Source organism: Patella vulgata, chromosome 5, assembly GCF_932274485.2.
Source record: "Patella vulgata chromosome 5, xgPatVulg1.2, whole genome shotgun sequence".
NCBI classification, from domain to species: Eukaryota; Metazoa; Mollusca; class Gastropoda; family Patellidae; genus Patella; species Patella vulgata.
Genome location: NC_065883.2, coordinates 51,058,122 through 51,076,674, shown reverse-complemented (window position 1 = coordinate 51,076,674; position 18,553 = coordinate 51,058,122). Strand labels below are relative to the sequence as shown.

Below are 18,553 nucleotides of genomic sequence, written 5' to 3'. Positions count from 1 at the left end.
TTAACCAATCTCTAGATTTTATTTCTACAATTTCCACAAGGCCGTAATACCACTATAAAAAAATTATAATGCATTTTTATACGCCCACATGGAAATGTGGTCATATATTGCCATCACCCCCATACGTCCGTCCATCGTCCACAATTTCTTGTGAACACTCTACAGACTACATTTATCATCTGATTGTTTTGAAATTGATATATGTTGTTTGCATTAGGGAGATGAAGAAGCCTATTTTATTTCATTATCTTCCATTAATTTCTTCTGGAGTTATGGCCCTTGTTTCACTTTGTTGCACCTTGTGGACGCTCTAACGACAAAAGTTATCAACCGATCTGTATGAAATTTATATGCATCATTTAAATTAGTAAAACAAAAAAGCCTATTGAATTTCAGCAATTTCCGTTAATTACATCTAGAGTTATGGCCCTTGTTTCACTTTGTTGAATGTTGTGAGCGCTCTAATGACAACGGTTATCATCTGATCTGTTTGAAATTGATATGCATCATTTAAATTAGTGAAACGAAGAAGCCTATTGAATTTCAGCAATTTCTGTTAATTATGTGTGAGTTATGGCCCTTGTTTCACTTTGTTGTACCTTGTGAATGCTTTAACAACAAAGTTATTATCCGATCTGTATGAAATTTATAAGCATCATTTAAATTAGTAAAACAAAGAACCCTATTGAATTTCAGCAATTTCTGTTAATTACATCTAGAGTTATGACCCTTGTTTCACTTTGTTGAATCTTGTGAACGCTCTAATGACAACAGTTATCATCCGATCTGTTTGAAATTGATATGCATCATTTAAATTACTGAAAAGAAGAAGCCTATTGAATTTTAGCAATTTCCATTAATTACGCCATGAGTTATAGCCCTTGTTTCACTTTGTTGTACCTTGTGAATGCTCTAGCGACAAAAGTTATAATCCGATCTGTATGACATTTATATGCATCATTTAAATTAGTAAAACAAAGATGCCTATTGAATTTCAGCAATTTCCGTTAATTACATTTAGAGTTATGGCCCTTGTTTCACTTTGTTGAATCCTGTGAACACTCTAATGACAACATTTATCATCCAATCTGTTTGATATTGATATGCATCATTTAAATTAGTGCAATGAAGAAGCCCATTGAATTTCAGCAATTTCCGTTAATTACGCAGTGCGTTATGGCCCTTGTTTCACTTTGTTATACCTTGTGAATGCTCTAACGACAAAAGTTATTATCCGATCTGTATGAAATTTATATGTATCGTTTAAATTAGAAAAACTACCAAGCCTATTAAGTTTCAGCAAATTTCCGTTGATTACATCTAGAGTTATGGCTCTTGTTTAGCTTTGTTGAATCTTGTGAACGCTTGAACAACAAAAGTTATCACTTAATCTGTATGAAATTCATTTGCATCATTTAAATTAGTGAAATAAAGAAGCCTTTTGAATGTTCGAATGACAAAAGTTATCATCAGATCTGTATGAAATTTATATGCATTATTTGAATTAGTAAAACAAAAAAGCCTGTCGAATTTCAACGATTTCTGTAGAATACTTCCAGATTTACGGCACTTGTTTTAGTTTTTAGAACCTTGTGAACCCTCAAACGACGAAAATTATAATATCATGACTCATCTGTATGAAATTGTCAATTAAATTCCCCTAATTAATTACAAAAGAATAAATATGCTACAACCCTTGTTGACTGCTCGGACGATTTAGCTGCTGTGGGCGTATGTTTTGTTGCCTGGCAACCTATCTTTCTCCCAACACGTACATTGTTGAGGATTTACATAATTTCTATGCTGTTTTTATTTAATATGACAGTTGGTTGGATTCGAAGAGCAGTACTTCATATTAGGCTACACAAAATAAATGTCTTGTTTCTCGGGCAACTGACAGCTGAAACTGTAGGGGGGGAGGGCGGTTTATTTTTTTTTTTTATCTCATTTCTGGCTAGAGGATGGTGCAAAATAAAATTTGCCTATTGTTGAAAATTGTTGGGGCGGGAGGGCGGCCTTGTATTTTTTTTTTTTTTTTTAATAAGAAAGTCATTACTTGTCTACGGTTTTGCTTTCAGTTATATATTATACATACTTAGAACATAAACCCAAAAATCAAGTTTACTCAAACACTGAACACTGACTGAAAGGAAAATAATTTTCCATATTTAATTCACGTAATGTAGCTTACTAATGGTAATAGTGACAACCATAATTGAAATTGGTTTAAAATAAAATTCCGTACGACTATTAATAGCCGTCCATAATAACGACAATATTTTAAAGAGTAAGCCTCTGTCAGCATGTGTATCATCATCATCACGGTAAACGACACTTCGATCTAAATCTAGTATCGCGGGTTTATAATGATTGACCTAATTCCAACCAATGTCACGGGTCATCGTGATATGACTGTTTCTCAGGTTATTCGGTGTGTTTCTCAGGATATTCGGTGTTCTATCTGGGGTTTATATCGAATGACTATTTAAATTTAACTAACAACTCGTCAGTAAAACCATCAAATGTGTAATCCAATTATTATTTTCCGGATTATCAAAACTACCGTTAAATGTGCTAATGACCCAGATTCTGACTAAGGTATGGTGACTATCATCGTATCGTATTCGTAGCCACAAGTTATAATAATTAACCTGTTCTACGATTCATTGTTTTATAAGTAGGATTTTTTAAAACATGGACCGACTGAAGCCGGCAATAATGAGCCGATTAAGATCGAATGATTGAAATACATTGCATTGTTGTCAATGACTTTCTGTGTTTAACACGATTCAAATTCTAGTTCACAAGGGGAGGTAATTAAAATCACGTGATACAAAAATGGAGGTTCTTTCGATATCAATAAAAAAGACCCGTAAATGAGCGTTTACATCTGAATCAGTTTAATACATTTGAATGGATATTCACGTATGGGGCATGTAGATACATGCGGCATATTTTTTTTATGACTTGCTTATCGATGTTCGGGCGGGCGTTACATATTTTTTTTTTCATCAAGACTAATAAATAGGCCGCACGCGCAACCAATTTTGCGTGCGGGCGGTGCCCGAGAAACAACTTATTTTATTTGTGTTGCCTTAATTGCCCTTTTTTTTGAAGATCATAATAATCTCGTTTACATCGTGCGTGACTGTAATAGTGGTAAACGGCTTTGTTCTAGAAAATTCTTATAACACGTGGACAATACGTGATTGACTAAGAATGGACCGCTTCACGCCATTGATTAAATTCCACATGTCAATTAACTTTTATTGTTCTACTACCAGACACTCATCATTATCAACACAACACTCAGTATAATCGGTTGACGACTGTATACAACTCTATAAAACCAACGAGATTATGTGCATTATTCTGCACTGGTCCAACAATTTTATAGTTTTGGAGGTCGATCGTAGCCATGGTTGAAAATTGGGTTTTGAAAAAAAAAGGCTATTTTTCGGGCAGGCAAAATGACCGATGGGTCAGATCTAGTTCCGGTCATTTTCCATATCCCCGAGGGGGCATATACGGCCAACGTGGAACCCATGATTGACATATTTAATCCTTATACGCAAAGGACAGCAAGTATTGATTTTGGTGCATGCCCGATCTTCAAGGGCTTTGTCACACCCACTTATTTGTTAATATTTAATTTGTAAATTTAGCCTTCTTTGTCTCTTGTCATATTACAGTCGTTGCACCCATTTCATATTTCATTCTCTTTATTTTAAAAAGTACCATATTAAAGGGGCATTATGGTAGATTAGATAAAGAGCTGGCAGTTTAAAACTAGATAATGTTAAGGGAATTTGCTGAAAATTTCAGTCAAATTGATCCACACAGAAGCGAGATATTAGCTTTTGAATTTTCGGCTTAGCCTCGATCATCATTACTAAAGTCGGCACGATAAAAAACATAATCTCGATTATCCATTTTTATACGCCCACATTGAAATGTGGATGTATATTGCCGTCGCCCCCGACCGTCCGTCTGTAGGTCGGTCCATCGGTCCGTCTGTCCATCGTCCACAATTTCTTGTGAACGCTCTAACGCCAAAAGTTATCATCCAATTGTTTTAAAATTGATATATGTTGTTTACATTAGTGAGATGAAGCCTATTTAATTTCAATAGGCTTATGGCCCTTGTTTCACTTTGTTGAACCTTGTGAACGCTCTAATGCCAAAAGTTAACATACGATCTTTGTGAAATTTATATGCAATATTTAAGTTAGTGAAACGAAGAAGCCTATTGAATTTCAACAATTTCTGTTTATAACGTCTAGAGTTATGGTCCTTGTTTCACTTTATTGAACCTTGTGAACGCTCTAACTCCAAAAGTTATCATCCAATCTTTCTGAAATTTACATGCATTATTTAAATTAGTGAAACAAAGAAGCCTATTGAATTTCAGCAATTTCCGTTGATTATGTCTAGAGTTATGGCCCTTGTTTCACTTTATTGAACCTTGTGAACGCTCTAACGCCAAAAGTTATCATCCGATCTTTCTGAAATTTAAATGCTTTATTTAAATTACTGAAACGAAGAAGCCTATTGAATTTCGACAATTTCCGTTTATTACGTCTAGAGTTATGGCCCTTGTTTCACTTTATTGATCCTTGTGAACGCTCTAACGCAAAAAATTATCAACCGATCTTTATGAAATTTATATGCCTGATTTAAATTAGTGAAACGAAAAAGCCTATTGAATTTCAGCAATTTACAATGATTACTTCTAGAGTTATTGCCTTTGTTTCACTTTGTTAAACCTTGTTAATGCTCGATTGATGATAGTTATCATCCGATATGTATGAAATTTATATACATAAATATTGAATTTCAGCAATTTCCGTCAATAATTTCTAGAGTTATGGCGATTGTGAACGTTTGAATGACAAAAGTGATCATGTGATCTGTATGAAATTTTTATGCATTGTTTAAATTAGTAAAACGAAAAAGCCTGTCAAATTTCAACAATTTATGTAGATTACTTTCCAGAGTTGAGACCCTTGTTTCAGTTTGTAGAACCTTGTAAACCCTCAAACGACAAAATTTATAATCTGATCTGTATGGAACTGTCTTGTTAAGGCCCCCAATTACCTACAAAGGAATAAATATGCGACAACCCTTGACGACCGCTCAGACGATTTAGCTGCTGTGGGCGTATGTTTTGTTGTCTGGCAACCTATCTTTGGAATTAATTATCAATTTTGAGCAGCAGATCGGATTCAAATCCAGTAAATTACGCAGGCTAGCGATGACATCGAGAGTTGATTGTGGTCTGAATAAGTTAATTAATGTCTAATTAATAATTTAGATAACATTTCAGGCCTAAAGAAAGACTTGCGATAGGCAGATTTAGCTTTTGCATAATATATGTTTAATCAAAGCAGGAATGTGGACGTATCGTGCAGGGTAGCGTTGCTCTTGTTTTAAAATATAAGGATATGTTTCCAAATTTGCTTGGTACCCCCTAGTATACATGTGTCCCTTTTCTGGATTTGTGAGTCTAATGATTTCCATCCTGGTCATTTTTTTTAAATTTGACTTTTATTATAAGGTACTGATGAAATATAAATGATTTTTATATGGACACAATAAAATATGGCTGTATAATGGTGTAACTCCTGTCAGTCCGTCTTGTAAACAAAGTTGCTGGGAGCATTGTCACACAACAATATTTCACAGAATTACAGTCCCTTCTAACACTGTATGTGTACTTTAATTTTGTATGAGTTTTGCTGTAAGTTTTATATTTTGAAAGTAAATTTATTTTTGTGTAGGTTGGTGATGTCAGATTTGATGTTCTATTCTGGAAGTTTTAAATCATTAAAAGGATTAGAGGACTTAGCTATAGAATTCAATGATATTTGGACCAAGAGGTGACAGTCACAAAGAATGAATATCAACCAAGTATTACAAGAGAGGAAAAGTATGCTTTAACCATGACATTTAAACCACACACTATAACACAGTTATATAATTTGATTCTGAATTGGGTTGTGATTTATAAAATATATAACAATTAAGAGAGGTCATTTTTATACGCCCACATTGAAATGTGGTCGTATATTGTCGTCGCCCCCGTCTGTCTGTCCGTCCGGCGTCCACAAGCAATTGTGGACGCTCTATAGGCTACAGTTAATATCCGATTGACTTGAAATTTATATACAGTGTTTAAGGCCATGAAACGAAGAAGCCTATTGATTTTCAGCGATTTCCGATAATTACTGCCAGAGTTAACGTTATGGCCCTTGATCCCTTCAAAAAATCTTGTGGACGCTCTAGAGGCTAAAGTTAATATCCGATTGACTTTAAATTTATACACAGTGTTTAAGGTCATGAAGCGAAGAAGCTTATTGATTTTCAGCGATATCTGATATTTACTGCCAGAGTTATGGCCCTTGATCACTTCAAAAAATCTTGCAGACGCTCTAAAGGCCAAAGTTAATATCCGATTGACTTTAAATTTATACTCAGTGTTTAAGGTTATGAGACGAAGAAGTCTATTCATTTTCAGTGATTTTCGATAATTACTGCCAGAGTTATGGCCCTTGATCACTTCGAAAGATCTTGTGGACGCTCTAGAGACCAAAGTTAATATCCGATTGTTTTTAAATTTATACACAGTGCTTAAGGTCATAGGGCAAAGAAATCTATTCATTTTCAGTGATTTTCGATAATTACTGCCAGAGTTATAGCCCTTGATCACTTTGAAAAATCTTGTGGACACTCTAGAGGCTGAAGTTAATATCTGATTGACTTTAAATTTATACACAGTGTTTAAGGTCATGAGACAAAGAAGTCTATTCATTTTCAGTGATTTCGGTATTTACTGCCAGAGTTATGGCCCTTGATCACTTTGTAAAATATCCGATTGACTTTAAATTTATACACAGTGTTTAAGGTCATGAGACAAAGAAGTCTATTCATTTTCTGTGATTTTCGATAATTACTGTTACAGTTATGACCCTTGATATTAAAAGTTTTGTATACTAAACGTTAGCATGGGACAGAACTTTATAAAACCAAACAAATTCTAATGGTTTTCTGATAATTACTTCATGAGTTGTTACTCTTAATCAGATTTTAATGTATTATAAATGTTTCATTACCGAAAGAAGTAAAAATATGCGACAACACTTGTTGAATCCCCGGACGATTTAGCTGCTGTGGGTGTACGTTTCGTTGCCTGGCAACCTATCTTTAAATAAAGATTATACAATTAAAATCAATACTAATGTTAGGGAGCAGAAATTTTCATTTCTCAATTTCTTCAAAACTGTGACTTAGATTTGGCAACATATTTTTATCTATTAAGTATTAAATATCCTATAGCTTATAATGACAGTCTTAAAGGAGAACTCCAGCCATTGAATATCATTGAATGATGTTAAAACAGTGAACAATCCCAAATGCAAATCATTTTGTCTTCATTTAACATTATGGTTTTGAGGAATTGTAAACAAACAAACCAGCTGCATAAATGTTTGCTAAAATATTGTTTGCAGAGTATAAGACTATTTATTATATCATGTGCTGCTGGGTTGTTTATTTACATTCACTGACAGTTACTCTCATTATAGCATCACACAGGATGTTTATTAAAGGCGAAATGATTTTTACTTGTGAAACCTTTTGGATATAAATAATGAATTAACAGTTTTAAATTGCGGGATTTCTCTTTTTATACGCTTTGTCAATTTACATATAGTTAAAGTGTCTCATAATATGTTGAAAGTTATTGCTATCCATACATCATATTATTACTCCAAATATTGTCTTGTAATTTATGATGTAATTCTTTATTTTTACTGTGATATTATAATGGACTGTAGAATGGTTATATTTATTTTTAATTTTAAAGAAGTAAATTTGTTGATGTTATATTGTTGATATAAAAGAACTATTTTATTTGACTTGTGTGCAAATATTAAAATGTAAATATTTGAGATCTATTTATATTTATTGTACATATTTTTATCATTAACAAACATCTGTTTCTATAAAATAATAATTGTTATATAAACAGATCGTTGTTCCACTTAGCTTCTGCGCCCAAATACTGTGGCTCAAGATTGTTTATATTAGACCTCGAATTTTGGAGTATCATTACCAATTTGATGAATAAGTTCAACCATGATTTTCAGTTAGCCTGGTGCCTGAAATGTTCAATTTGGTTGATAGACTTCCAGGTCACTTTGCTAAATGCCATTTAGACGGCCATCTTTAAACATGGCCGCCGTTATTTCATTGAAATTGAGCGCATCAGGGGAACCTTCCTAACTCCTTATAGGCCAGGAGTCAAAATTTCTAGCTTGCTTAGAAACAAACTAAACATTTTTTGAAAGCTTATAGGACCAGGAACACAAATCCAGAGAGTTCCAAGCAAAAAGTCTGCACTAACTCGATTTAGGGCCAGATGAATTGTCAAGTAAATGCTATATTTATACTAATAATTGTGAAGTTGACATAAAATTAAATATTGGCGAAAACACCCAATACCTTCATCCTAGGCAAGAATATGCTATTGGTTAAATTTTGATTTAAACCAAAATGCAGAAAACATAATGGACAAGGGAACATACATAATTTTGGAAATCCATTAATGATAATAGAGAGTTATCTCCCTTATTTCAGTTGCGTGTTGACTACTGATGCTGTATGACGCACAAGACCATGTGTGAGCACACAAGCCCAATATTTATATCGTTAATGGGGTCACAGGGAACTGCAAGGGTTGGTGAGCGGGTGTTTACCCAGAAATTATGGGAGGAGCGCCTAGTCTGATGAGCAAGGAGATATGTTTGACATTGGTTGAGCAATATGTCTATGAAGTAATGGAGACCAGACTTTGTCCGTAGTTTTGTAAATCGCATGGAAACCACGGGATATTAACCACTAAAACATAAACCCACACCAACATACCCTTTCAATTAGACCCTACGTTATTTTTACTACAGGTAGCTGTAAACCTCTAGTTCAGATATTTAAGGCCGAATTACAAACATTTAAACTGAAATTGTGTATAATTGTGTAATTTGCTAAAAAAATATAGATTTGAGACAAAAATTATTTATTGAAGTAAATAAATTATTGAAACTCAAAATTACGCAGTTACCCTGCACTTTAAATGTCATCAAAGTTAGTCATTATGATCATCACTGTCACTACATGTATAAACATCAAATTCGGTTTCTTTAACGGTCTTTTTGTTTCATTTACTACACTTACACAGATTAGACATGTACATGTACAAGACAACCCCAGTGCGGTATCCCCTTGTCAGTGGTATGGAATGGGAGTGGGCTGGAAGAACAATGCCCAATCTTAGGATGGGAGGGAAAACAATAGTGTAAACAATATTTGATTGAACAAACTGAATCGGATTGAACAACAGGTAAGGGGCTACATGGGTGTAGGCAGTGCCGGATTAAGGCTCTGTTGGCCCTAAGGCACATTTTGATAGGTGTCCTGAAAATACAGATATGTTGGGCTCATTGACAAAAGAAATTAAGTTAAATTTAGCAACAGAAAATTTATTACAAACAAATTCAGAACATTGACAGTACTGTATTTACTATAAGTAGCCTACATATTCCCATTCACTGCCTAGCTAGATTACGACAAACGCAAACGCGTAGATGAAGAAGGATGCAATTTATTTACATAAAAATAAAGGCAAGCATTTTTGTCACCACCTGATAATTATCAAAAAAGTTTTACTTTATTATTTTGTGGCCCGGATTTTTGGCTGGCCCTAAGGCACGTGCCTTATTTGCCTGATGGTTAATCCAGCACTGGGTGTAGGGGGCTAATCTTAGTTGGGGGTGGGGGGCTGAGCCTATTTGCTTGAAAAATAGAAATAGTCTGTACATTCCCTTGTTTATATTCATTCTATACCTTATAAAAACATGGTAATGCACAGACTTTTTCTGTTTTTCTTTCGTGTTCACTTATCTAGTGGCAGTCAATTCTTTTAATGAATTGTCAGATATCCTCTCACAATCTCACACAACAACTTTTGGTCTTCGAAGGAATTATTAGTGAGCAGAAATTCGCCCCTATATCTGTTATCACTCGTCACATCAGTCAGTTATATAGAGAGATGACTCGTGTTTCCTTTAGCGTTTGTCACTTCCGATTCAGGAAACCTGTATTACTCAGCTATTGTAGCAATGATCTCTGTGTTGACATAACTACTTGCATTATTTAAAAAAAAATTGATGCTTTTCCGGTGATCTTTAAAATTATATTTGGAATGTGTTTAACCAGCTCTATCACATTGTCCTTTAAAAACTGAAATACATTGCCCGAAAAATGGACAGTTCAACGCATCTAGGAGGACGGGCGGGCATATAAGCTCTCTCAAAACAGTATTTCTACTAATATATATGTAAACTTTTAGTTCAGATTAGATTTGGGACTAAACTAAATTCCTAACAAATATTTGAATTGAAACAAAGCATCTATATGTAATTTTTGCACTAAAATAGATATATGTCAAAACCTAAATAATACTGGAAGGGAATGGCAATTGTAATGTAGAGAAAAAAAAATCAACCGTCATAATGCAGATGTACATAAGCCCGCCATACATTACGGTCTACTCTTTATTTCGAATTTAAAGTTCTTTTACGTGCACGTCAACGTGTGCACAGGACTTCAGTTTTATATACCATCCGAATAACTTGACACTGTCCATCACACTGACATGGGGAAACAACACTGGAAAGTTTGGGGAACTGTCTAGGTCAACACCAGGATCAAACCCCGGACCTCCTGATTAGTGAGCCACGGACAAGGGGAAACAACGCCAGACTAGGATCAAACCCTGGGCCACTTGGTAAGTGAGCCAGCCCTATACTGAGTCACCGCGGCTCCCTTGCACACTGATGATGACACTTGCATACTAGTTGTAAACGTACAATGCCCTCCCCCCCTCAAACAATAATGTATGACGTACGCCCATCTTCATTATACAGGTTGGTACAAACAGTAAGACATTAAACTCCATTTGATATTTTTTCTCTTTATTACAATATTGTCACTCCCATTACAGTATTATTTAGTTTTGGCCATATCTATTTTAGTGAGAAAACTAAATATCTGTACATGTTATGTTTCAGGTTAAATATTCGTTAGACCTTTAGCTTCAAATTCTATCTGAAAAAAAGGTTGAACTTATGTAGGCCATTGTCACTTCTGTGACGTCATTTTCAGTTGGGGTCTGTCCGATTTCCAAAATGGCCGCCAAAATTTGAGGTTGTGGACTCACTACAGGTCACAATTTTCACCCGATTTTTATGAAACTTGAAATGCATGTTTATAACCAAAAGATCTTGGTTCCTTTCAATACTCGTGCATATTGGATCGTAACTTCCTGAATTATGGCCCCTGATTGTATGAAAAGTCACATTTTTAGCTTGTGGTCCCTCAAGAGGTCACAATTATTATCTGATTTACAAAAACGCTCAAATATATCACTGTTGTTACACCGTAATGTTTGTTGAGTTCAAATTTCGTGAAAATCGGACAAAAACTGCCGGACAAAATGGCCACCCCTCTACGCAAATAGTGTAAACATCTGGTATATCAAGGTTGTGGACCCTCTAGAGGTCACAATTTTGATCCGATTTTAAGGACCTATAGAGGTCACAATTTTTATCCGATTTTGTTGAAACTTGAAATGCATGTTATAACCCAAAGATCTTGGTTCCTGGCGATATTTGCACATATCTGATCGTACCTTCCTGAATTATGGCCCCTGATTGTACGAAAAATCCTGTTTTTAGCTTGTGGTCCCCCTAGAGGTCACAGTTATTATCTGATTTACAAAAACGTTCAAATATATCACTGTTGTTACACCGTAATGTTTGTTGAGTTCAAATTTCGTGAAAATCGGACAAAAACTGCCGGACAACATGGCCACCCCTCTACGCAAATAGTGTAAACATCTGGTATATCAAGGTTGTGGACCCTCTAGAGGTCACAATTGTGATATGATTTTAATAAATCTTGAAATGCATGTTTATAACCCAAAGATCTTGGTTCCTGTCAATATTTGCACATATCTGATCGCATCTTCCTGAATTATGGCCTTTGATGTTATGAAAAATTGCTTTTTGGTTAGCTTGTTCTCTATCCATCTCTTGAAAAGGGTGGGCGTATCCTGCCTGCCAGCCGTTGATTATGTGTGGCCTAGGTTTTTTTTGGACCCCCGCCTTTCGAAGAAAGCAGGGGACTATTAAAATGGGTCCGTCTGTCTGTCTGTTCGTCCGTCACACTTTTTGGGACACAATAACTCTCTTTCTAATTGAGCTAGAATGTTCAAACTTGGTGTAGGTGTTTATTAGGTCAATGCCTTGATGGAGTTCGAAGATGAGCATTTTCTGCTTAGGGTAAGCAGAGATAAGCAATTTGATTGATTGATGCTTTGGGACACGATAACTTTAGTTCTAATTAAGTGAGAGTGATGAAACTTGGTGTATAGTTTCATTACATCAATATCTTGACTAAGCAATTTGATTGGTCGAGACATTGGAACACAATAATTCTCATTCTAATTGAGTTAGAATGTTCACACTTGGTGTAGGTGTCTATTAGGTGAATGTTTAAACTTAATGCAGATGTTCATTAGGTGAATGTTTAAACTTAATGTAGATGTTCATTAGATGATTGTCTTGACTGAGTTCAATGATTAACATTTCGAGCTGACGATAAGCAGAGCTAATCGATTTCATTTGTCGATGGTTTGGGACAAGATAATCTTGATTCTATCTGATAGAGATTGGTGAAACATAGTGTATGGTTTGAATGCACGATACTTTTGAAAAAAATAAATGTACGATTAATTAATATGTGTCATCTTTTTATTTTGGGATTTCGGCGGGGGACATCAGCCTCACTGTTGGCTTGTTTTCAGTAATTAGTGTTGTTTTATTCGGTATTTAGTGATTTTTCGGTATTTAGGGTTTTTCAGATTTTTTCAGTAATTAGTATCAAAATCATTTGTTTGGTATTTTCCTGAGTTTTATTTGATACTTTTCAAACAGATCACATTACCATTTCTAAACAAATAAGGAATTATCTTAACATCTGGATATCATAAATGATTCTCACTCCGCTAAAAATGTTGAAAAGGCATGCGAGATGAATTTAAAATGCCTCACTATTTTGGTGGAATGTCTTGTGATCTTTGAGATCCAGTATAATCAATTCCAGATGCTCCATTGTATTGTTTATGGGGTGGAGGGTCGGATAAGCCAGACATATTCTCTAAAGAATTTTTTTTTTTTTTTTAGCATTATCATTACCATCATTTTCAACATTCAGTTTTGAGTTTTTTTCAAGTTCAGTGGCTCTGAAAACCTTATAAAAGACATATTACAAGCTATATCAAACGGTAAATCAATCATTTTATGGAAATTCTGGCCTCCATTCTGAATATAGGCCATTTTGGATTTTTAAAACTCTTTGTTTTGGTTAATTTTAAGCTCAATAACACTGAAAACCCTTTCAATTGCATATTACATATGATATCAAATCACTTTAGTTGCCCCCCCCCTCCGAAAATATTGCCATTTTCAGATTAGTCTTTTATTTTGATTTTGAAACTGATAGTATTGATTAAGCAACATGTATCATATTTTTCAGCAGATGCGAAATTGTATCATGAACATTTTGACCATATTACAAATCCATAGGTGAACCTGTTGAGGAATTGTGGAGGTTTACCCGACTCGCACTATTTCAAATAAAAAAGATGGTGCCAAACTGACATTTGGCAAAGAGACCCGGAGGTCCATCAACCAATTTTGGACACTTTAGACCTAAAGACTAACTGAAAATCATGGTTAAATTTATTCATCAAATTGGTAATGAAAATCTGTCTTGTCTCTGCTAGAAAACCAGTCTGATTCTTTTTCGTTGAAAGAATACTCATTCCATCAGTGTGTTATCTTTTAAAAAACAATGAATTGTAAAAATAATACACTATTGTCAGGAGTAGCTTTTATGTCCTAAATATTAAAATGTAGCCTATGAAATGTTTGTTTGGATTTAATTGAAACCGTTAATACTTTATTTCCATGGTCATTCTTTAATAACTACATGTACATGTATATCCACTAATTTGTTGATCAAGTTACTGTAATCAAACAACTCCAGTTATATCCTACTGACTGAGCCTGAAGATTTGGCGATTGTAATAGTAATGCATGCTTCAAAGATATATTAATAATAATATGACATTCCTTTCTAATATCTGATACTGAAGTCCTATGTATTTAGTACATGTAGTAATTATTTACTAGTCAACTAGCGGAATGAACAAAGTCTTTTCTGTGTTAGCCATGCATAACCTTAGGAAAATAAATTAATACAGAGATCAAACCATACAACTCACCCTAAATACATAGACTGCCATTACCTAATATGTTCTATCAGTACAAGAAAATGAAATGTGAGTAAAACTCATCATCTGTCGTGATCATTTGATATATAAATTGGTTTACTGCTAGTACTGGTGAAGAAGACACAATACTATTAACAATGTACATGATAAAAATAATATAGTATATTTTAACTCTTTATTTAAGAAAGTTGTATTTATTTGAAGTAATTTAAAGAAATTTCATCAACATGCATACATTATGTGCAATAACTGTTCTGTTAAATTATAATGTATGAAATTGTAATGTTGTTTTTATATGAAATAATATATATATCAGAATACTGATGTTTTTTTCATTTTTTACCCACAAGTCATTACTTTCTGCCCAGAATTAGGAATAGTAGTTAAAGATACATTATGGGAGATTCGATATTGAGTTGGCAGTTCTCGCTATAATAGTTAAAAACTAGATAATGTAAAAGCAATTTGCTGAAAATTTCATTCAAATTGATCCACTATGAACCGAAAACAAAGCGATTCAATTTCTGCCTAGCCTTGATCATTTAATCGTTAAATCGTGAAGGAAAGTTATGCAGCAAATCGGCTCACAATCCACTAAAGATCACAGGCTAGCGATGCCATCTAGATTTGATTCTGGTCTGGATAGGTTAATTAATGCCTAATTAATAATTTAGATAACATTTCAGGCCTAAAGAATGACCCGCAATAGACAGATTTAGCTCTTGCATAATGTATGTTTAATGGAGTAAGACAGTGCTTTACAATTTTGTGTCTTTACGTAATATTTTGAATAAAATGTTACTGTCATTATTAATTGATCATCATTAAGTTAGGGTCCCTGGCTGAAACATGCAGTGAAAAAGCTTATTAAGGTGTTTGTTCTGGACATACGGTAATTAGATGACAAGCTATCTTGTAATTCTAAAAGTGGATGTAACCGATGATCTCTCTCTCTCCGCCCCCCCCCCCCCTGTTATTTCACTATAAACATTTGATCAATTCTGTCTTCAAACAAGGTCCACATTCAGGTGGGTGGTTACCTTTATTCAAAAGCTATTAGTGAGATGGAAATTAAACTGTAAACTATAAAACTGAGTTTTCATGTTTTATTATGAATATAACATATTATAAATCATTTACTAGTACACATGCCAAATATAATTATTCACACCAAATATATTGCAAATTAATCAAGCAAAGGTGTTAACAACAATCCAAGCAAATAACTACAAACATATCCCCTTTATTTATATCACCATTTTAATTTTTAACACCAAAATAATCAATTCATAGCTAATATCACAAAATCAACAAAAATATGCAAACTTTAGAGATAAAGTATTCCCACAATTTAAAAGTTAACAAATCCAAATAGTGGATCATCTGAATGTAACAGATATTAAAATATAGTTCAACCAGCTATTACAACCATCATGATAGTGTGATACACTATAATAAACAAATTACTACTACTACTACATAATATAAACAACAAATTCTATTTATTAGTAATATTAATTGTTTATATGATATGGTAAAAGTACAGCACTGTACGAATGTGAGGAATGATTTAAAATTTGTAATACCTGGTAAGTACATTCAATAAAAAGGAAGATTCCTAGCAAATTGTCAATCACAATTGAACAATGAACAGAAAATAGCAGCTTTCTGATCAATTTGAGTCATTAAATACTCAGATTAATTACCATCAACTAATAAAATAGATACTATTCCACAGCTGTGCAAACAGCCCTTGAATACAGCAAGAGATTAAGATTTTTTTCAGGATCCAAGCATAACCATATCAAAATCCTGGCAAGCACCCAAGTGATCAGGGCCCTTATTCACGAAAACTTAAACTAAGTTACAACCAAAATTTTAAGAAATACTGCAACTTTATTGGATATATGCAAATTGATTTTACTGGTCAGCCAATCGAATTGCAGTATTTCTTAAAATTTTGATTGTATCTTAGTTTAAGTTTTCGTGAATAAGGGCCCCGAATATAATTATTTTCATGATCCCGAGAGTTAACATTCCAACTCCATATATGTGGGCTCCAAGATGTTTATTTTAGGATTTCATGAAATTATGTGAGGATCTCAAATAACCTTCAGAATAAAGAGTGATGTGACATTTATATTTATACACTTGCACAGCAATATACATGTATATAGTTTGCATAAATTATATACAATTGTAAAGAATTATACAGTTGTAAAGAATATTATACAGTTGTAAAGAATTATACAGATGTAGTGTAGTATACATTGCTTGATTGATTATATATAAGCCCTGTAGATATATATATAGATATATAACATAAAACAGTATGGTACAAGAAAGTAACCAGTATAAAATCAATAATATATATATAAAACTTAATACTAATGATCCAATATTCGTAAATTACCAGATACAATTTTATTCTCCAAGATAGCACCTGCAGGTATGTCAATTCTTTCACCATGATTAGCAATAATAATAACAGTCCCCTGTAAATATATATATAATACTTAATTAAAGCTGCTCTTTGGTAATATATAATTGAAATTAAAGATGGCAAAATAAAACTACATTTTTATGCTAACGTTTTCACCGCGATAGCGGCTCTTCAGGCATTTATTAAACAATAATTCAATTAACAATAGTCTATGACGTCACAGTGTCATAGTTACATGATAAAATTATTATACAGGCAAGGGTAGTTATTTCTTAGCCTACAGACTACAAATATTCAATCCCACCACGGTCTTTATTTTATTTAATTTAATTATTCTCTTATTTAGAATTAAGTTTCGGGTGGTACTTCTCAATAAAATAGCTTTCTTTTGCCTCCAAGAGATCGTTGTTTTTACTATTAAGTCTATATAAAGAAAAAACACTAATTTAAACGATACATATAAATTTCATACAGATCGGATAATAACTTTTGTCGTTGGAGCATTCCCAAGGTACAACAAAGTGAAACAAGGGCCATAGCTCACGGCGTAATAAGCGGAAATTGCTGAAATTTAATAGGCTTCTTCATTGCACTAATTTAAATGATGCATATCAATTTCAAACAGATCAGATGATAACTGTTTTCATTAGAGCGTTCACAAGATTCAACAAAGTGAAACAAGGGCCATAACTCTAGATGTAATTAACAGAAATTGCTGAAATTCAATAGGCTTCTTTGTTTTACTAATTTAAATGATGCATATAAATTTCACAGATTGGTTGATAACTTTTGTCGTTAGAGCATTCATAAGGTGCAACAACAAAGTGAAACAAGGGCCATAATTCCAGATGAAATTAACGGAAGTTATTGAAATTAAATAGGCTTCTTCATCTCACTAATGCAAACAACATATATCAATTCCAAAACAATCAGATGATAAATGTAGTCTGTACACAAGGTGCAACAACAAAGTGAAACAAGGGCCATAACTCCAGAAGAAATTAACGAAGTTATTGAAATTAAATAGGCTTCTTCATCTCACTAATGCAAACAACATATATCAATTTCAAAACAATCAGATGATAAATGTAGTCTGTAGAGTGTTCACAAGAAATTGTGGACGACGGACGGACGGATGGGGGCGACGGCAATGAATATACGACCACATTTCCATTTGGGCGTATAAAAACCAGTCTGGTATGAGGTCTACGTGGTTATTTAGCCAATATTCGACAGCTTTTAGTCCCAGATCTTTGCTTATATTGTTATATAAATTAACTACATCAAAGCTAATAATTGTACTACCTGGTTCTACCTGTGCAGGTAATTGATGTAGAAAATCTATATCATCGCAAAGAAAGCTTTTAACGCGAGAACATAATGGTTTTAAGATGATGTCTATAAAGTTGCTGAGTCGCTGGGTACTGCTATTGGGCCCCCCTACGATTGGTCGAAATTTTAAGTCTTCTGGACTAAGTACTTCAACAACTTCATCATTAGATTGTTTGACAGGATGATCCCGCTCAGTGGACATCTTGAAGTTTGGGTGGGGGCAAATTTAGTGTTTTTCCTTTATATAGACTTAATAGCAAAAACAACGATCTCTTGGAGGCAAAAAAAAGCTATTTTATAGAGAAGTACCACCCGAAATTTAATTCTAGATAATTAAGAGAACAATTAAATTAAATAAAATAAAG

General features: G+C 33.7%; 1 protein-coding gene across 4 annotated transcripts in view; it reads right to left on the bottom strand.

The window, feature by feature from the left end:
• Positions 1-15,505: 15,505 nt before the first annotated feature.
• Positions 15,506-18,553, bottom strand: part of LOC126821166 (UTP--glucose-1-phosphate uridylyltransferase) — a 51,750-nt gene continuing 48,702 nt past the window's right edge. For all 4 annotated transcript variants that reach the window (XM_050549548.1, XM_050549549.2, XM_050549547.2 and 1 more), the window contains exon 14: positions 15,506-16,908. In XM_050549548.1, the coding sequence (XP_050405505.1) occupies positions 16,801-16,908 (108 nt within the window). In that variant the 3' untranslated portion in view covers positions 15,506-16,800. The remainder of the gene's footprint in view (positions 16,909-18,553) is intronic.